Consider the following 22,579-nt stretch of genomic DNA (forward strand, 5'->3'; position numbering starts at 1 on the left):
GAGGCTTTGACACTGAGGTTGCTGGGAATTATTAGAATGGAATCATTTTTGTCATGTTGAGTGCCGTATAGTGGTTAATTAAAATTGGAAGCATTGGTACTGAAACGCCTCATCGTCTTTGGCTCTTAGACTTGGGGAATACATCAGAGAGAGAGAGAGTGGTCCATTTTCCAAAAGTGTTGTCTACTAGGAGAGATGTTATCCCTTCTTGCGCAATAAACAACTGTCATTACATAGAGTGTGCCATAGTGTTTACCTTATGGTAGAACACTCTTGAAAGCATGGACTAAACAAATACGCTTCATTTTTTCAAGGACACAATGCTACCAACTGGAAGATGCCACCGCCTGATAAGTATACTTCAGATTCCGTGGTATCTGCTTAGAAATGAAAGCAGGCTTGTGTCTGTAAATGTAAACACACCCAAAAGTTAGAATCTGGCTAAGCGTCGCTGATCAGACATTTTGTGGCTGGAAAAAGAATTTGAATAAATGCCACTGGTTCTTTGTAAAGTGGACTGTTAGAGGTTTGCTGAGACGTACACATCTTGAACCACTCAAATAGAGTCTTCTCAATTTCTGTAAATCATAGATTTGTATCCTCCGTGCACGATTGATTCTCATAAAATGGCTTCACACTGTTACCGCATTGTGCTTATCAGAAGCAATTAACGTAGCCACATTGCGTGCCACAGTGGCCAAGTCCTCTGCATTTTCCTCCCGCTTCTGCTTGTTTCCCCTCTCTCTCCTGGCTTAAGGTCCCCATAATGCAGCCTGCCATGAAAATCAATACGGCTTCCACTGAAGACGATCTTGTCAAAGGCAATTCAATTCCGGCCTGCTCGGCTCTTGAGTGTCATCTCCTATTGCTGCGCTGTGATCTGTTAACATAGCCAAAAGTGTAGAACTGAAGCGACATTGAACCGCTCTTTCCTTTCAGTCACTTTCTCTGCAGTCAGGTCAGGTTGGCTGTGTGGTGATTGTGTGTGGCATTTTGACACTTTCGATTCAAGGTTATCCACCAAGTGCGCCGCTGCTTTCTGCACGTGATTATTATCACACTAACCCATCTCAAAATGTTGTTTTTCACCAAATAGTATCAGATTTATCGGAGTAAAGCAAAACTTTAAATACCTTTTCATAGAAAATGATGTTGTTTGAGTCTCTTCTCGATAGTTCATGAAATGTCAATACTGTATCGTCTTCTCTTTGTGTGCTTTTCAGTTGCGCTTGTACTGCATGCTCTTCATGTAAGTAACTTTGTAAACGTCCCATTATTTAAAGGTTGAACCAAATGCTGCCATTTTCTAAAATGGATTTTGATACTGCTTGTAAAATTATTTTTTATTGAATTTCCACCTGAATGTGACCTTAACATAAGACACAATGAATCCAATCCAAAACTTACTACAATACACATAATAATTGCAGCATATTTGACCGAATAAAGGCTACTGGGGCAAACTAGCATAAACCATTAAAAAGGCTTATTTATGTTACCATTCAAAGGTTTAGGGTCAGTAGGATCCTTTCTTTCTTTCTTTTTCCTTTCAAGAAATTAACAGTTTGGTCTGCATAATTCATCAAAATTAACAGTAAAGACATATAATGGTACAAAAAAAACTTCTATTTCAAATAAACACTGTTACTCAAATAAGCATTGTATATTTAAGAAATATATTTATGTAGTTTATTCATTTAAATATAATAAATATTATATGAATTGTATGAATATAAATATATACATGCAAATAAATGCAAATTTATTTATTTATTTTAAGACAGGTATATTATGTAAATAAAAACATTTATTTTAGGTGTGATTAATACTTTGACAGCACTAATTAAAACAGAAAACGGCTTAAAACATAATTTGTTATAAATGTTAATGTTAAATGTAAGTGTTAAATTGTTATAATGTTTTATTTATTTTTAACCAAATAAATATAGCCAACATATAGCAAACATAAAAAAACTCACTGGCACCAAAAAGGTATGTATTTATAACTTTTATTAGGTACCACCCCAGCCACAGTAGAGTTTTCTTTTTTCTTTCTCACGAGTAAAAGCAAACATTGAAAAAAATACAAATCCTTTCACATCATAATTAAAACGCACATGTAGTCACCGACTTTTGTCGCGCACCTATTCATGCTTTGTGTTCTACTGCCCTCTGGTGTTGTGTTGGTTAATCTCCGTCAGCGAGCGCTCACTAATATTCTTCTGATGAAATATGTCTTATAGCTATTGCTTTATGAGAGGAACTGGCTGAGCCGTTGGAAGACCTCTGTTCTGCACGAAGGAGAGGGAAACATCACCAATGTCAAATGGAGAGCCAATCTCATTGCCTGGGCAAACAATGTGGTACAATCAGATTTAGACACACTGAACATGTTTATTAAGATGCTTTACTAATCACGGTTTTAACTAAACTGTAGTTGATGTATTTTAGGGTGTGAAGATTTACGACATCAGCAGTAAACAACGCATCACCAACGTGTTGCGAGACAACACCAATCTTAGGCCGGATATGTACCCTTGTAGTCTTTGCTGGAAAGACAACACCACGCTGATCATCGGATGGGGCTCTTCTGTTAAGGTGTGTGTTTGGTACAACTGCAGATCAAGTGTTTTAATAGCGAAAGACTCTCATTTATGTATTCTTATTTGAATAAAGTTGTTTGGGTTTTTTTTTCCTCAGATATGTGTCGTTAAAGAGCGCGACCCAACAGAAATGAGAGATCTACCCAGTCGCTACGTTGAGATCGGTACTAAACCAATTGCAGCCAGGCACATAATGAGAACATGTATCAAAACAAAGCATAATTCTTTTTTTTTTTTTTTTTTTGGCTTTGCTGATTTCTTTCAGTGTCAGCATTTGAGACCGAGTTCTTCATTAGTGGACTGGCGCCTTTGGCAGATCAGCTGGTCACCCTGTACTATGTCAAGGAGAACTCTGAGCACATGGTAGTGTTACACACTCTCACCAGAGCTAAGATCAGGGGCCTCGTGACATGTCCAAGGGAGCGGCAAGATGAAAAATAATAAAATTAATTCATTTCCTCAAAATCTGCCAATGTATTTAAGAACGAGGCTTTGAATCAAACCTGGATATATATAACAGGAAAATATGGAAATGGATCCAATTTTAAAGAGTAATAGAATACAAAATGTGAATACAAAATAAATAAATATATAGAATAAATATATAGAATTATTGGCTAACACTTTACTTAAAGGCTTAATGCATACTGCATTATAAAAGTATGTTTAATGCATTAATTATGCCTTGTAATGCACCTTAAAATGCATCCTAAAATTGTAACAAAAGTTAACATATTATGCATTTTTAAATTCAGTTACTAGATACAATGTATTACAATGCACTATATGAATAACGTGTATTATGCATTATATTTCAGAAATTTCAAAAGGTCTTTGGCAACAGAGAGCCTCTGAGGCAAAAAATGTTGAGAAGCGCAAAAAACAGTATTTTATTAAACAGCATCTTATTTAAAAAATGTTTTTGTATTGCTGTGAGTATAAAATGTACTTCTTAAAAATATAAATCTGTTTGTCAAAGGAGGAGGAGTTCAGAACACGGCCTCGCTTTAGACATCATCCAGCCGCTGCCCGAGGGCTGCGAGGAGATCTCATCAGACGCCTCACCGCACGAAACTTCCAGGAGAATCAGTGCCGGGACTACAGGCTCGGTATGATGAAGACAGAATGAACGGAAAGCTCAGGGTTGCCAGGTTTTCACAACAAGATCCGCCAAATTTGCTATTCAAATTGCCGTTATTGTGGGACTTCAACCCCAAAACAATTCCCGCAACCGTGGTAAAGCAGCCCAATTCTCCAAAAGTAGCCAAAGTAGCCTCAGCTTGGCAACACAGGAACATCTGGAATACCCTAATAAAAAAGATGGATAAAAATCACCCGCAATTAAATTCACATTTTGATGATATGGTCATAGTTTTAAAATCTTTGTTGTCGCTCCAGAACACTCTGAGGGAGAGTCTCTATTCTACATCATCAGCCCTAAAGACATTGTAGTGGCTAAAGAAAGAGACCAGGATGACCACATCGACTGGCTTCTGGAGAAGAAAAATATGAGGCACGTGTTCAGCAAACCAAGGAGCATTTCATTTATAAATATTTGAACTGTGCTTAATGATTTCTGTTGTTGGTCACAGGAAGCACTGATGGCGGCGGAGATCAGTTTCAAAAACATTAAACGACATGATGTACAGGTGAAAACGAATGAATGATGTGATTTGATGATGTGCAGAAAGCTAGTCTTAGTTATTATAACGCTCTCAGATAATAACCTGGAATCACGGTTTCCTGTCTATGCTCTGTGAATAGAAATTGGAATGGCGTACATCAATCATCTGGTGGAGAGAGGAGATTATGATGCAGCTGCCAGGTACAGGACGGCCCTCTGATTTATTGACCCATAACCGCTTAAACTACGAATGGATGCTTTAATATATGCCTCGTTTTTTCTCTCTGCATTCCTTACTGACAGAAAGTGTCAAAAAGTGCTTGGAAAGAACATGGAACTCTGGGAGAATGAAGTGTACAGGTTCAAAACCATTGACAGTTGAAAGTGAGCAGAATTTTTAATATGAATGATTATTATTTTTAAGAATAAGTGTTATCAGTAATACACACGCACATTAGTGCTGGCTAATCGCTTATTACAGCTATAGTTATATCATTTGTATGGAGATATGGATTATCTCTTGAGAGTGCAGTGTGAGCAGGACAAACAATGCAGCATATTAATAACTATGACTGGCACCGTCATACATGACAATTATAATAAGAACACTATTATAATAAAGCGCTATGCATTTATTGAGTGTTGTTGCATAAAGAACATAAAAAAAGGAATTCATTCAGAGCTGTGCAGAAACGTTCATGCATTTCGTGAATATAGTCATCGTATAAATGATGAATTAAATCCCATCGATTAAAAACCTCATAAATATGATTCTACTATCAGTCGAATATTGGCAAGAATCGAAAATTTGATTTAACTGAAAATCTTTAGTCTAGGACACCCTTGGTATTATATATATTTTTCTGAAACGTATACGTGCATATAAATTATATACATTTGTTGAGAAAATCAATGTTTTATTATTAATAAAATTGCATGATGTTATTAATGCGTGAATTAGCTAAAATGTTTAACAGAATAATATATTAAAACAAATTTTATTATGCAATGTATTTTACGCTTTTTGTCAAGAATTTTACTGTGAACTTTATTAGGATTATGCTGTTATAATAGTAATAATAAAATAAGGAGAATAATTATATCATAGATAATATATATGCTATTACTATTCATGATCACTTTTGAGTTTAATATATTTTTAGTATGCATCAAAATATCAGTTTAACCTGAAATCTTTCTTTTAGCATCGAACAAATGCTATTTGTTAACTACCCACTCCATTCTACTTCCTCCCAGGCCATCAGCCAGTACTTACCAAGAGGAGACCTTCGTCTTCGACCAGCAATTTATGAGATGATACTTCATGAGTTCCTCAAGACTGACTATGAGGTATACGTTTTCCATGAAATAGTTTTTTATCAGTTGCATGAACCAGACGGTCACCTATTTCAACAGTAACCGATTTCTTTTGTTGTTCTTCACGCAGGGTTTTGCCACACTGATTCGCGAGTGGCCAGGAGAGCTGTACAACAACATGGCCATAGTTCAGGCTGTGAACGAACACCTGAAGAAGGACCCCACCAACAGCATGCTTCTCACCACTCTGGCCGAGCTGTGAGTAAATGCTGCCAATTCGTCAATGAATGAAAAGCTAAATTCAAAATGAGTTCTGAAGAAGTTAGACCGATCTTATATGCGTGTGTACGCAGCTACACTTATGATCAGCGTTATGATCGTGCTCTGGAGATCTACCTGAAACTGAGACACAAAGATGTCTACCAACTCATTCACAAACACAACCTATTCTCTGCCATCAAGGACAAGATTGTCCTGCTCATGGATTTCGACAAAGAGGTAAAACGGAATTTAATGCAAGAAACTTGTCAAGTGCATAAGTTCAGAAAGTTATGGATTGTTTTGCTGATGATATATATTATAGATGACTTTGGAACAATGTGATTTATTGTCAGAGAGATGAGTCTGAAGGATATGTCCGCCTCTTTGTTCTCTCTTTGTCTTTTTTTTTTTTAGAAAGCTGTTGACATGCTACTGGATAATGATGATAAAATATCGGTGAGTTCAACTCAGTGGCCTCATTTTTCTGATTAAACCCTATCTCTCTATACAGATAAATATCTGTGTGTTTCTCTCCCGCAGATGGACAAAGTGGTGGAGGAGTTAAAAGACAGACCTGAGCTGCTGCATGTGGTATGTTAAATATGACCGGTTTAAACCGTGCAGCTATGTCTCAGGGGTCCGGCTGTAGTTAACATTGGATGTGTTACTTTCTTTCTCCTCAGTATTTGCACAAGCTGTTTAAGAGGGACCACCATAAGGGGCAGAAGTACCATGAGAGACAAATCAGTTTGTACGCTGAGTATGACCGACCCAACCTGCTGCCCTTCCTCAGAGAGCATGCACTGCCCACTAGAAAAGGTGCGACTATTATACATGACCGTTCTAATGCTTGGGCTAGGAAATGAAGGAGCGCGTTTAATTGATCAAATGTGACATAATGTTACATTCAATTTCTATTTAAAAGAATGCTTTTTTAACATTCTAATGTCATATAATCCTAAGAAAATGGGGTTTCACCAAAAATATGAATTAATTATATTTTAAAATAATAAAAAAAAATGTAATAGTCAAAGTTGTTTTAATTTTTAACTGTATTTCACAGTATTAACGTTTTCACTGTATTTTGATCAAATAAATGCAGCCTAGGGAGCATAAGGGAACCCATTTTAAAAATGTTCTGATCCCAAATTTAGTTTTTTATTTATATACAATAATATAGTTCAGTTGCAAAAACCTATCTTAAGTGCCAGTTTTGAATTTTTCTTTAATATATGAAAATTAAATTGCAATATGAAAACAACCTATTCATGTTAAGGTGATATATATATATATATATATATATATATATATATATATATATATATATATATATATACACACACACACACACACACACACACACACACACACACACACACACACTCACACTGTGAAAAAATTAGGACACCCTATTAAATACCATGGAGCTTTGAGCATTGTGCTAGTGAGGAAAGAAATCAGTAATAATCTTAGAGAAGCGGTTGTTGCTGCCATCAATCTCGAAAGAGTGACATGGCCATTTCCAAACAATTTGAAGTCCAACCTTCCACAGTGAGGAAGTTTATTTACAAGTGGAAGACATCCAAAACACACACCAATCCTCCCGGGAGTGGACATCCCAGCAAATTCACCCCAAAATCAGACCGTGTAATGAAATGGCAGACAACCCTAGAACCAACAGACTCCACAGGCCTCAGTTAACATGTTCATTGTTAAGATAGATAGATAGATAGATAGATAGATAGATAGATAGATAGATAGATAGATAGATAGACAGTAACATCATTTTTTTATCATTGAATTAAATGATTGTATTTATTGAGAGCATTGTATTTCAGTTTATTGACATGAATTAGCACGAGCATTTGCATTCTTTACAGTTTTTGAACAGTTGCTTTATGTCTTTTAGGCTCTGGAAATCTGTCAGCAGAGGCACTTTGTAGAAGAGACAGTCTTCCTGCTCAGTGAGTTCTGAATCATTGATCTGTGTATTTCTGTCATCAAAATTGAATGCATGTTATAGTTCTTTACGCAGTAATTGATCCAGTGCAACAGAGGAGATGTCACTGTGTGTAAATTTTTAACCGGCTATAGCCTCTGGTGCTTCTAATTTTCTTTTCTTTTTATTTTTTTTTTTTCCGTCAGGTCGTATGGGAAACTGCAGACGCGCCTTGCAAATGATCATGGAGGAGCTGGCGGACGTGGACAAGGCCATTGAGTTTGCTAAAGAGCAGGATGACAGAGAACTCTGGGACGATCTCATCTCTTACTCTATAGACAAACCACGTATGACGCCTGACTTTACAGCAGCTCTTTCTGCTAAAAAAAAAAAAAAAAGTGTAACTTAATATTAATAATGCTTCTTTTTTCGTTTTCTTCACTGTAGCATTTATCACAGGCCTCTTGAATAACATTGGAACCCATGTGGACCCCATCCTGCTCATTCACCGCATTAAAGAAGGGATGGAGATTCCTAACCTTAGAGACTCGCTTGTTAAGATCCTGCAGGACTACAATCTACAGGTGCGGACGCTGACGGTTAAACCGCCATTCTGTTCAGACCAGAGTACTAATATAACTAGATGCTTGTACAGGTACATTTGATCTCGATCGTTTTGTGTTTGAAAGCGTACAGAACATTTTGATGTTTGTCCTGTAGATCTTACTGAGAGAGGGCTGCAAGAAGATCCTGGTGGCAGATTCCTTGTCTCTTCTACAGAGGATGCACAGGACACAGAAGAGAGGAGTGAGGGTGGATGGTAAACAGATGTTTCGTCTTCCTGTCATCCAAGACAAGATTACTCAATAAATATTAGGGCAAGTCGGCAGTCGTTTTGTTCACTTATGCTACAAAGATTCTTGTTTTTATTTCTAATAGAAGAAAACATCTGTGAATCCTGCCACACTCCTATTCTCCCATCAGGTACAGAGCCGATTACTTTTAACGCCTGTTTGTATACATTGATCACACACCCACGCATTAAAATATATATGAACCTGGATCACAAAAGTGAGTCTTTTTTTAAATAAAGTGTTACCGAGATTTAATTATCGTTTGAAATAAATAAGCTGCCCATTGATGGCAATATCTGGCCGGGATACAACCATCTGAAAATCTGGAATCTGAGGGTGCAATCTTCACGGAAATGATCTTTACTTAACGTTGTAATGATTTTTGAAAAAAACAAAAAACAAACATACAATGTGTTTTTGGCTATTTTGGCTACAAATATACCCCAGCGACTTAAGACTAAAAAATTATAAACCTATTTCTTGAAAATGAGTATTAAATAATTTAGCCATGAAACCTCCAACACTAAATTGACCAGTGTTTCAGTTTCATTGTCCAACCCGTGTGTGTGTGTGTGTGTGTATGTGTATATATATATATATATATATATATATATATATATATATAAAATCAGTTGCAAATAGCTTGACAATATATCTTTAATGTTATTTTTTACATTTATATATATATATATATATATATATATATATATATATATATATATATATGTGTGTGTGTGTGTGTGTGTGTGTGTGTGAGAATTTTTAAATAAAAAGTGTATGGTTTATACACAATAATCAGGAAAATAAGAGCTGTCACCCAATGACTATTTTAATTCTTTTTTTTTTTTTTTTCTCATTTAATTCACACTCTAAGACACGGCTCAGGCATTCGGTGTGGTGGTGTTTCACTGCAGACACATGTTTCACAAAGAGTGTCTGCCGTCCCCTGGAAATGTAAGTATTCTTTAATCTTTGTATATGTAACTGCTTTTTGTAGGTGAAGTACTTTTGTAATCCACCTAAATTTGCAACAAGATGACATTTGCATTTTGCATTTCAAAGGTGACTTCAAAGGTAACATTTTTCTAGCATTCTAGTTGCTCAACCAACGCTGCTCATTAATGCTAGAGATGCAGAAATGACACGCTTCACATTTGAACCAGCCTGCTGCATTCAAACTTTGACCCTTTATCTTAAAAAAAGGAGAAATGTTTAACATTTTGCATTCTATGTCCTTTGATAGGTCCCTGGAATACAGTATTGTAACATCTGCAGTGCAAAGCGGAGAGGACCAGGCAGTGGCATACTTGAGATGAAGAAATGATCGTTCCTACGAGGGGAATAACAGTTATACAATTACCACTCGCACCAGAACCGGTTACAAATGAAATCATCATAAAATAATCTTCCATTTGCTAGCAGTATTTATTAATTGCATTAATGCAATGTGATTGCAATATTTTAATTTCGTAAAAGCGCCAATAAAGCACTCATAATCTGTTGAAATCGTTTGCCGCAAATTTTTCAAACAAAGCATTTAGTGCAACATCACTTTTTTTTTTTTTTTTTTTTACCTCAAATCTTATTTTTCATTAAAAGATTGATTACTCATTGTTATAGTTTTGGAAAGTTTTATATGAACAAACGACGCCATCTGGAAAATGTTTGAGTGTCATTCAGACGTATCTGTTTTTGTAAGGCTAAACTTTACTGTACTACGTACTACAATCATACAGCAAAAATTTCAGCTAAAGGCATTTCCACAAAAGCACACAACCCTCAACTGCTCGATTAACAAACAGGAGCCTGAGGAGTTTTAAAGTAGAAACATTATTAACTAAATGTGTAAAGTGTAACGCTGCTAAACTAAAATCTCATCTACATAAGCTGGAACTCATCTGACGTTGCCAAGCATTCACAGCGATGGCTGCAGCACCTTCTATAGGCCACGGCTATAAAAATACACATCAAGCCACAAACATGATATGAGATTAGAAAGGTTAAGCTTTAATAATGGTTTGTCAATCGTCATGGAATCAAATAAAATGAGAGGAACAGGGATGAAAGGGTTAAAGGGACATTGTTAGAGAAAATCCATTATTTGCAATATGTTGACAAACTAGCACAGAACTACATTCTCACAGAGGGATACGGAGGTGGTTTTTACTCCTCAGAGTGGTAAGAATCAAATCGAACAGGCTTTACCTGCAAAACGACCAGGAAGTGCCTTCCAGAATGCTATTTTAACACATTCTCTAAATATATATATATATATTTTTTTCTCTCCTTTTGCTTTCATATTTTTCCCACAGTAAGGCCACTTTAAAAGTAAATTTGTAGACTTAATGCCTCCGTCGACAGATCTTGCAAAATGGGGAGGGGAAAAATAGAATTTTCAAGTTTACAGTTAAAACGCTTGAGCCGCTCCTCTTTGGCCGGACTGGTGTTAATTCCTGCAGCCAATCAGAGCCAGGACCTGGTCGACATTGTAACCACAGATATGTAACTGAGGTAGTCTCCACTCTCTGGTGCCCAAACCAAAAACTCCCAGCTTTCTGTCATCACGATGTAAGAAAAAAAAATTCAATGGTTTGGGAGCTATACTGATGTAGCGAAGAAAAAAAAAACCTCTGTAAAACCCTCAGAAGTTTTTTTTTTTTTTCGTTGTTGTTGTTTGTTTAATTCTCACCCAATGTCTTGAACTCCATCCTCAAAGTGGCTTTTCTCATTTTCTCAGGGTTGGCCGATGTCCAGTGGCTCTGCCGCCAACCAACCCCATGAGGAAATCCACCATAATAAACATTTGGTGCCTTGTTCGTTTGATGCAGTGTCATTCATCTTGGTGAACGGTGTTGTATAAAGCAGAATTTGAAATTTCAGTCAGTTCCCGTTCCTGCAGCCCGTTTGAATGCAGTTGATAAGGAAGAGCCTTTATCAGCTGTGTCCGTGTGTGTGTGTGTGTATGAGAAGACTTTGATGGCTAAACGTGTCAAAATATGTTCATCTCTGGGTGTTGCTTGACAGGGGTCTAATGGGATGTTTGTGTATCACTGTGTGCTAGTGTGTGTGTGTGTGTGTGTGAAAATGGACACAGACGTCTCCAGCTCGGTCCGGACTGCATCAGACAGCTGCAGGATGTTTTCCCCCTACGAGTCTTACTGTACCATTGGCGGTAGGCTTGGGGGGGAGGGGGAGATGGCGTTTATTTGTCCCCCAGGATGGCATACTGATTATCTAACTGTAGATGCTGCATGGAGCCCGGGCCTTCCCCTTCTCTGACCCGGCTCTTGTGCTTCACCACCTCGAAGGTCTTCTCATCTCTCTGTCTCTGCAACAAGAAAATCCACCAGTATGCAAGATTGGTTACATGCAGAATGGAACAGAAGCAACTGTATAGTCATTTTTAATTATTTTAAACCAGGGTCTTCAACTAACACTGCAAGAGGTCCAGGAATGAACCTCCTCGCCAGCAGAGATATGGACAATTATAGACCTAAAAACATTAACTGGTGGTTTTTGCAAGACCAGGGTATCTGTACGGTAAGACTTTAGACCTGCACAAGTAAAAACTAATTTGAAAAAGTTTTATAAAATGTTAAACTTCACATTTCTTTAAACCTTTCAAGAAAATGTATTTATTGTATTTCACCGCTTACATTTTTATAATGCATTATCATCTTGTCAATTCTCTCTCGCTCACATTACACTCAACTTACATGAGTTCATTTTCACTAGGGATGCAGCAAAACTAATTCTTGTCCAAAACCAAACTAAATTAAACACTGGACCAATGGCCAAAAAACCCTGAATAATATTCACTTAACACTTAAATATACTTATAACTATACAAAGAAAGCACAATTTAATTTAAAATTAGTGTATATATATATATATATATATATATATATTTTTATATATATATATATATATATATATATATATATATATATATATATATATATATATTTGAATCAGGTATGTACTGTGAAAATAAATAAGCAGGAATTATTATAGCATTACAAAATATTTCAGATCCCAATTGAATCATTTATTCCGCTCTTTTGGTTATTCGGATATTTTTAAAAGTCGAAGCATCGTGGGCTTTACCTCTCTCCGAGAGCAATCCACCACCGCTCCATCATAAAGGACAATTTATGTCAATGAACCATAATAACTAAATGTTTATCGTGAACTCACATAGAGAATAGACAGAGAAGGACCACTCAAATCAGAAAGAACGTGAAGGTTATGATGACTTGAGAGGGATTTTGTTTCTCCTACATAGGCTACTATATATTTTCAGATGAAACAAATATAATCTTATGTGCTGTTTCATCTGTATCCTATTTTAAATGAGCAGGATCCTGTAAGAAACACAACGATCAAAAAACGTAGGCTATTGTTATATTCACAGCACATCAGTATGGCATTCCTAACATACTCCGTGTATGAGGAAAAAACGAGGAAGGAAGCTGAAGGTACATCTGATTAAGAAATTAAGAGTGCGCAGCCCTTTTTAGAAGAGCTCAGTCACTTACTTGCGTGTCTCCACATGTCTGGCGGTGGCCAGGAGAGAGGGGAACTGGGTGTCGTTGAAGATTTCTGGAGGTCCTTGAGTTGGGCCTCTCTTGGTAGAGGTTAACCGGGCCCCTGGGGACGATACACGCCAGGTGCTTTGGGCTCAGGAACCTCAACTTCCTCTACTAAACAGTAAATGAGACAGATTTGCATTTAAGAGCTAATCTCAACTAATAATTTCATTAGTTGGCTATTTATACTGACACTGCCGACTCACCCGGAGCAGCTGAAGGGGGGGCGCCTGATTTATTCCAGGGTCCAGAGATTTTATCACCAGTGACCAGGATGATCTCACCATCCTCGCCCACTTCCTCCTTTTCATACTCTTCCTCCTCCTTCTCATCACTATCAGACATAAAAATGCGTGCTTCAATAGAGACATGCATGAATCAAAATAACTTAAGTGCGCTTTTGAGAAGCACAAGGTTCAATATATGGTAACCCTTTTTAGCGATTCCATTTTTTCTAGAATTGATACAGGGATTGCATCTTTCAAATGTCAAAATTATTGTAGTTTGCTATTCATTTTTTTTAAAGCAGAATTATGCATGGCAACATTAAAGTTGATAAATCCACCTGATCCGTCTTAAGATCTTATGATTTACTCTTCAAAAGAATTGTGCATCACACAAGCATTTTAAGATCTAGGAAGTGAGTCTACGATGCATAAAAGCTCAAATTAAACGCACAACTGTGGGTAATGCGAGTATGGCTGCAATAAAATTACATAATTCCTCAAATAAGTCTCTCAATGAGTAAAACGGGTGTCTATTATAGATTACGCAACATTTTAATTAACAAGCTGCACTTAAAAGGATACAATCTAATCCTGTTTACGTGAAAGAAGCCTGTTCCCTTGAGCAGGTTTGAAATCGTGGACCTGTTACTACGACAGCGGTTCCGAGACGAGCCAAATACCTAACGATCCTGCATCGTGTCAAATCGCCAACAACACAAATCCAGCTAACTAGGTGATCCACATGTTAAAAAGAGACGCCAACTGTTTGCGCTTCACACCTCATCTGCAGGGCCTGGAGTCGAGTCCGTGTAGTCCACCTCCTTCTGCTCAAAATCCTTCCATTCCTCGTCCTCCTGGAGCAACGGTTTAAGAAAAGAGAGGTGACACTTACATAGAGTTCAGTGAAGACATTTTAGAGAATTTCAGACCGTAGAAAAACTAAGTAAATGTCATATATATATATATATATATATATATATATATATATATATATATAATATATATATATCAATTTTTTTCTCTTCACACAGTTCTCCAAACAAACTTTCAGAAACAGCACAGTTAGTTTCACATCTAAAATGAACACTTAATACATGTCTCATGTCTTTTTCCCCTTTTGTTTAGATGAATCGTGCAATAAAATTGAAAGAACTGTATGCGTTCACCTACATCTAATATTTTCAAAGAATTCATTTTCTAGATAGGAATACATTTTACCATTATATTACTGTAGAAATCTAACTTGCCTATGCGGTCTCGTATTTTTTTTTGTACAAGTTTAATCAGTATGCAAATGTAGTCCTAGAGAATTTTAATTTTTAACAAAAATGTTAAGTAACAAATTAAGAATATATAAGAGTGTGCATTAAGCTACATGGAACATATTGCTATTACTTTTTAACAATGTTGCAGCCACAATTTAGTTCTTAAAATCATCTTAATTTTAATCAAAACTGCTATTTTAACATTTACTACAGTTTTTCACTTCATAAATCTGAATTGGTCTCAAATGATCTCATTTAACAGTCCCCACTTCGCGCTGCTTGTGTGTAAAATAACTACAACAGCAGTGAATTAAGCAACAGCATTTGTGACTCAATAATTGCTATCCAGGCCATATTGTGATTTGGGATTGATTGGGAGTAATTGTGCAGTCCTAATATCCGGCGCAGATCTATATACACTCCAACGACAAATTATCAAAAAGAAAAAATGTAGGGCAGGGACTTAGTTCTGTCTGTCAGTTGCCGAGTTCATTTGAAGGCAGATGAGATGAACATGAGGACTGAGGACTCAATGACTGGAGAAGTCCTGCACACATCTTCAGAGAAGTCTGGGGATAAAGTCTTGCATAAACACTATGTTAAGACCAACTAGCAGTATGCCAAAAGATAATCAGTTTTATTTTTTTGACTCAGATTAGACTAATCTGAAAACGTCATGAGCAATATTGTAGTTTTTCAGATTAGTCTAAGCACTTTGTGACAATTTATGTTTTTTTGGGGGGTTTATTTTCATAAAACATACACAATGCGCGCTTTTAGAGAACAGCATAATTAGGCGGACTGATGCAATAAACAGGATTTAATTAAATTGACCTAATGTCATTGTAAAAGTGCAATCATCATATACAACCTCCGTTCATTAGCACACCGCTACTCTGTCCTGTCTCACAAGAAAAAGAAAAAAAAGCATATGGCAGAGGTGAAGGACACAGTTACAGCTACAGCAGTTATAAAACCCCTGCTGGAAGATTGATGCCCTGAGCAACTAATGTCAGTATGATGTCACATCACTAAATACGTCACGACCAAACGCTACTTCTATTTAAGGGTAACATTAAAAGGCATGGTTCACACACACACACACATAAGAAAAGTTACACTTCTGTCATATAGTTTACAAACCTTTATGTTGCTCCATTGCTATGAAACGTTAGATAGAATGTTAAAAGTCACCGCTCACTTTAACTGCATGGGGAAATGCAATTGAAGTAAACAGTGATAGGCTGTCAATATATAACGTTCGGCCAAAACTCTTATTTTCTAGAGGAAAGAAAGTCAGGCAGCTTGAGTAACAAAAAGATGACAATTTGACTAAATTTAACTATTTAAGAAACGTAGCAGCTGTCAGCTACAATACAATATCGCGTTAACTTACTTCATAAAGATAAAAGAAAACGTAACCTGTTAGTGTTGCTATCTGCTCGTGTCACAAAACCGAGTAAACTGCCTGCTTAGACCACACTGCGCTTTTAGAACGTCCACGCGCCCTTTGTACCTCCAAACGCTGTCTACATAGGCAGCTCGCTAGGTTTTGCGACACAGCCCATGTGTGTTGTTTGACTGTGCGTTACCTTTTCCATCTGCGCGTCCTGATTTTCACTCTTCGTCGACTTCTCCTTCTCCTTTTTCGTCTTTTTCACCGCCATTGCGGCTCCACCGGTCGCCTGCTCTTTTCCCTTGCCCTTCTCCTTCTTTTTCTTCTTGTCGCGCTTAGCGAAGAAGTCATCCAGACTCTTCTCCACGCCGGCCGGAGCCACATCCGCCATCTTATCCCCAAATTTCCTCCACTAAACACTAAACAAGCTTAGAAATGATCAGATCAATGTCTGAAGCGACTGCAAACGAGCCCTTGCGTGCGTGTCGGACAGGTAATCCGTATGTTTCATGTGTATCCGCAGGTTAGAGGTGTGCTGAGAGCAGCATGACAGACTCACCAGCTGAAAGTGTGACACACACACTCGCCCAATGCACCGGATAGTGTTGCTTCCGATCTGACCCGGATGGGAAAGCAGCTTTGTGATTGACGGTTCTCTCTCCAATCGCTGAGCGACAATGTTAGTTTTCGACCAATACCATCGCAGGTGAGAGGATTCCGCAGAGTGATTTTGGCAGATTGTGCAATTTTGTTATACAATTCATTGTTAGTTGTAGTTATACAACACTTGTGGAGTAGTGTAGTGAAGAAATAAAACTTATTTCTACTAATAAATTTAGATACGCTGTGCAGAATGTGCAATGTGCAGAAATGTTAATGTTAATAAATGTAAAAATAATCTTGACATTTTGAATATAGAAACAAACGGTAAATAAAAAAATCTAGAATTATAAATAAAAACATGATATGAAGTACTTAGCTAGCTTTTAAGCTTTTTTTAGCTTAACTTTTTGGTTGTAATATTTTATATAAATATAAAATATACAAATCTGCCATTGTTTCGGGCACTTTATAAGAAGGAGGGATTGAAAGGATGTTACTAAGATGAAATAGCATTGTTTTGATGTGTAGAGTTATATTTTTTAAAATATATATTATATAAATATATAATTATATAAAAATATTTTTATATAATTATTATTTTTATATATTATATTATTATATAAATATATAAAAATATATTTTTAACATTTTTAAAAAAATATTATATATATTTTTTAAATTGGTACTTTCATTAATTTCATTCATTTTTAAGGTGGCGCACACACAGCATGATGTTTATAAGCTTGATATATAAGCATAATATTGTTTTAATTTTAGGTACATTTCTCAAATAACTCAAGACAGAATATGCAAAACAAAGACTATCACACCTAACTGTATTCTAGCATGCAGCAATGCGATTGAGAGGGTTTATAAAAAGACAACAAACATCTGTTGCCTTTTGAGAGACTGTGAATGACGAACAGCTTGTGAATAGAAAAGCTTCATTCAGCATACACAGCAAACAGGGACGATTCCAGAAACCTTTGACCCATTTAAATCAGGGGAAACATTGGCATTTGTGCTCCACTTTGTCTCTGTTTTTTTTTTTTTTTTTTTTAACAGGCTTTGCTTTAAATATCGACAAAAATCAACTACAAACCCGAAGAAGCCTTCAAAGCTTTTTTTATTTGTATTGCTCAGCAGTAAAAAGTACAGTTTATGTGCTACAAAATATAAGACATGATTCATAATATGCAAGAACGATTTTTTTCTGTCAGCTGAGCAATTAACTCCCTCTCCTTACATATCTAAAACCCATGCCGGCACAAAATAAATGGACGGAGACGATGAAAAACAGAAGTAAAGGAAAACATCGATCTACAAATTCATTTAAAACAATATTTATATAAAATCTGCTAAGCATACAGAAAAAAAAGGGATATGTAAAGAAAAGATGATGATATGGTTTTAAAACATGTTACCAACCTCGGTGGCATGTGTTTAAAGAAAGTACAAAATAAAACAGGTTCTCTGTATGTATTCATATCTAACAATTACACTCTATTACATCCAGTGATATCATTGACATTCATCTAAAAACTGTACAGTACAGCAGTAAGCACTTGAGAATCAAAGAGAAATTCATTTTGGTCTCATTTATTCTCGTCAATGTTCACACAAGGGACAGAGATAGACAGACAGAACCACAAGCACACTCATTCACCCTTCACTAAGAAAAACATGTCTTCTAACAAAATATATATAGATTTAGCCAACCTGTTAAGCAATAATAGTGCCATTTTCATCAGAGCATGTCATAGCTAATAAACAAATATAGAGGTTTAATAAAAAAAAAAAAAAACTGAATGCATTTCCACTACAGTTATACAGTATAATGCTTAGCCCTGCTTATGAAAGTTGAACACAAACACGTACAGCATGAACATATATGATGTGAAATGTGGAGCACAGTAACATTACCATACAAAGGGCTTTGTATGAGGCATTTCATTGGCATTTAAGCGTTTTTTTCTACTTGCTTGTGCAACTGTGTCAACGCAAATGGAATTTTAGGGTGCTTTTAACAACGAAATCTTGATAGAAACCAAATCCTGTTTGACATCTAAGACACACATACACCTCAAATCAGAAAAGATGCATGCAACAAGACATATACGCACACGAAAACATCTCAAACATCTAAGGAATGGGATAATTGTCGTTTTTTTGTCTTTTGGCTGGTGACTGGGGACAAACCACCTCGGAAAGTCATGATTCATCCTCCATCAAATGCAAACAGGCAATCAACTCAAGTTCCTCCACGAGGGAAGCGAGGGTTGCTGCAGTACCCACTGGACCCATTCCAGAAGCGTTCCAGAATCAATGCCCTTTACCCTGCATCCCCTTACATACAGAATTCAAGTGCGGCAGGCTTTTTTAAGTAATCATATTAAGTGTTTTGGGTAACGTCACACAAGCATCCTTACACCACGTGTCATGTTTCTCAGCACTCTGCACCACCAAAGCCACTGGAACATAAGAGCAACTACACTTATTGTTTTTATTCAAAAAAAGACATAAAAACCCTTATCACAATGAAGCGTCTGTAGAAAATCCACATCAGAAAAATATGCAGGGGCTCCCCCTCATAGTAAATAGCATTTGTTCTGTTTTGTAATATTCTTTCAGCTCCTTGAAACCAGTTTCATATATAAACCGTAGTCTCTGAAGATTCACCACATATATGTATATACAGTATATTTATTTATATTCTATATATATATATATATATTCTTAAAAAATGCGAGCAAACAAAAGAGACTGGAAAATCTTCCTTCTTCTAATATAGTGTGTTTAGATATCAGATGCCTTGTCTCTGTTGATAAAGAGAGTCTCTTGGCAAAAGGGGTTAACCAGAACCACGCCGCTATCACTGTAGTCACCATTAGGGGGCAGACACGTCTCTTGTTCCTGAAACACAAAGAAACATAAGAACATTAGCACTGTATACTTGCTTTTATGCTAACTAAAAGCTAATCACTTAAGGGTGTCTGATCCTACAAAGCTAAGGTGAAACAGTTAAGGTGAAAGGAACAGGTATGATTCACATTATCTATGTTCCTATAGAACAAATGTGCATTTCTATGGTGTAGTGATTGAGCTCTATCACTATGGAGACTGGTGCATGTGAAATGAATGAGAGGAAATGAAGGAAGAAACAGGGTAAATTGCACCTGTGCAGGAAGACAACTAATTATAAGGCTCTAGATTCTAATGTGTTTTGTGTTTGGTCTTATTCAAACGTCAAAATGAATCCATCTATCCGACTTTCCATAAATCTAAAAACTGAAACATGACAAAAAAGTGTTAGCAGGATAAGGTAATAAAGTCAATTACAAAGAGGAAAAACTGACAAAAACATAAAGGAAGGGAACTGTATCGACTCTGTTTCTTTTCTAAAAGGGTAATTTGAAGACCTGTGGGTCACCGGGTATCCCAAACATGATTCTTCCTCTTCATCGCCATCATCATCATCATCATCATCATCATCATAATCATAATCACATTCCTGTCAGAAATGGTCAGTAAGCTAGAAACAAAAAGGTGGGGAAAAAAGAAGCATGCAGAGGTTGAAATGGAAAACGCCAATGAATGGATGATGGTAATAATCTCAAAATAACAACAAAAAGAAAAAAAACTAGAAGAAGCTAGTGAGAAAAAGAGTTAACTCTGAGCACCAGGTGGCAATATATAACATGGTACCATTAAGTGATTTTTTTCAAGCACATTGTCTTGATTGCAATAATTATTAATAATTTCAGAATGATACCCAGCAATGAAAAAGCTATCTATATATGTGCCATTCAGACAAGAATATTATTTACTTGACGATTCACAGAGAAAATCATACTTAACAGCAAAGCCTTTTCTGTTCCTGAAAGCATGGAGACAGTTAATTACTGTGAATGGTAAAGAACATGCTTAAAATCTCTAACAAACATTTTTTTCAGCTTGTGTTGGCCTTCTCTGCACATTTAAAGGGACATTATAGAGATAAAGCAAAACGATGGAGAAAAGAGCGAGAATTAAGAATCAAGAAATTACAGCTGGCCTCAAACATCTTGAGACAGCGTGGCTCAACAGGTTGGAGCACATACATTAAGACACAGGAAACATTACGGAGTGTGGTTTGTGTCCTGAACTTAAAGTCGACATGTAATGAAAGTTCTCTAAATGCACATGGTTTTTTCATTATTATTGTAAACAGTTCACCCGGGTATATGTACCATTTTGACCTAATAGGTTTTAATTAAAGTATCACAATACAATCTTCTGGAGTAAAGACCAGACTTCTCTCTAGTTGAGTATGCTGTACTTTTCCAGTAATTTAGTTTGCAATCGACTACAGGCTCGCATTCAGATCCTCCTCCATCCAATTAACAACCACTGCATTGAACAAAGTCTACGTCCTACATTTTTCCGTTTTTGATAGCCTGTTTGGATCTAATGTACACTAAAATGTCTTCCAGGTCTCAGTCAGTACCTCAGTCTCCAGTGATTGTATCTCGCGTGGGAGCTCCACAGCATGGCGGGTGAAGTAATCCATGGTGATGGCATCATTCCAGTAGCTCAAGTTGTTCTCCTGAGTTGCAGACTTCTTCTTTTTCCTCATACAGCATACGGTAAGCAGCACAGCTGTAGAAAAGAAGATGAATATTCTATATGTATCTCTTCTTCATTTTAGCCTTAAGACCACATTTATCTGAATTTTGTATGATGAATTTCAGAAGGCTGTCAAGCAAGAGCCACTAAGCCACAAAGGGAATTTTATGTTATCTTATATCTTTGGAAAAGTTCCTGTCAGTGCTGCTGACAGAAAGTACAAGTTTCAAAGCTGGAGGAAGTGTGATATTGGTTACTCACAGCATGAGGAGACAGGCACGCTAATGGCAAGAACCAACCACACAATGTCCATTTTGTCCAGGCAGATGGTGTTTTTTTCGTGAGGAGGACCCAGAGCTGGACCCGACTGGTTCCCAGACCCCCATGGGCCTTGCGTGGTGGCTGGGACCTGCCTGTTCATGAAGCTCCCGCTAGCTGTGGAGGGTGCCTCTGAGATGTTCGAATCATTCACAGGCCATGAGGCGTCAGTGCTGTTGGTAAAATTTGTGACGTAAGTTATATTCATGGTTCTATCATCTTGGATTTTCACAACGTTCCCGCTCTCTGCTGAAGAAGTGGGACTGGATGTTGTAACATGGTTAGAAGGCAAGGGCAGAGCTGAAGGAGGGGACTGGATGCCAGTTTGTGCCAAAGCTCTTCCCACCGTTTCCAATGGGAGAGTGGGATTCTCCTCAAAGACACGTCACGCAATGTAATGGTGTGGTGCAAAGCCTCCTTATCCTGCCCTCTGTGGGTTTTGAAGTTTGAAGACAAAGAAGGTGATGGTGGATGTTGAATGGGTTCCTTCACTTTCATCTCTCCATTGTCTGTGACCCCTGAAAGGTCCTCGGCTCCAGGGGCCACATCACTTTCAGTTCCTGAGAAAAAATAATGACCAGAGCCAGAATTTGTGGCTTGGTTCACCGGCTTTCTACTGATTGTACTCGGCTTGTCTGTATTAGTGCTAAAGTTCTGGTCTTGGGTTTTAGTGGTGAAAAACCCAGAGCTTGTTCTATTGACCATACTTCTAGAGGTCAGTTGGTGTGCATCTGATTCTGGAAGAGGGACATTAGGTATTGCCTGATCCCTGGAACCAAAAGCATGCACCCCTACTGTTGATGTTTGAATTATGGCAGATGGTACAGTGTTCTTCGGTGTCTGGAATGAGTGTACAGCCGTGGGTCTACTGTTGGCTTCTAGGGAGGCCATTGACTGGATGTGCAGATCCCCAGTCCTGGAACCCTCCTGCCAGCTCAAGGGTCCCGCTGAGAGGGTGGCGAGAGTTCTGCTGCTTGT

The 22,579-nt window shown here is 37.2% G+C and overlaps 1 protein-coding gene and 2 pseudogenes across 1 annotated transcript; 1 reads left to right on the forward strand and 2 right to left on the reverse strand.

Moving 5' to 3' along the window:
• The first annotated feature begins 337 nt into the window (after positions 1 to 337).
• On the forward strand, positions 338 to 10,104 carry LOC122330218 (annotated as a pseudogene).
• A 1,142-nt stretch (positions 10,105 to 11,246) lies between these two features.
• Positions 11,247 to 16,693, reverse strand: LOC122329941 (annotated as a pseudogene).
• Positions 16,694 to 17,786: 1,093 nt separating this feature from the next.
• On the reverse strand, positions 17,787 to 21,959 carry LOC122330117 (transmembrane protein 108-like). Its single transcript, XM_043226947.1, has 3 exons — positions 21,545 to 21,959; positions 21,165 to 21,316; positions 17,787 to 19,591 (listed from the first exon to the last, which is right to left on the reverse strand). The coding sequence occupies exons 1-3, from the start codon at positions 21,807 to 21,809 to the stop codon at positions 19,475 to 19,477; spliced, it is 534 nt and encodes a 177-aa protein (XP_043082882.1). The 5' UTR covers positions 21,810 to 21,959; the 3' UTR covers positions 17,787 to 19,474.
• Positions 21,960 to 22,579: the final 620 nt, after the last annotated feature.

The sequence above is a fragment of the Puntigrus tetrazona genome, chromosome 24 (assembly GCF_018831695.1).
Source record: "Puntigrus tetrazona isolate hp1 chromosome 24, ASM1883169v1, whole genome shotgun sequence".
NCBI classification, from domain to species: Eukaryota; Metazoa; Chordata; class Actinopteri; order Cypriniformes; family Cyprinidae; genus Puntigrus; species Puntigrus tetrazona.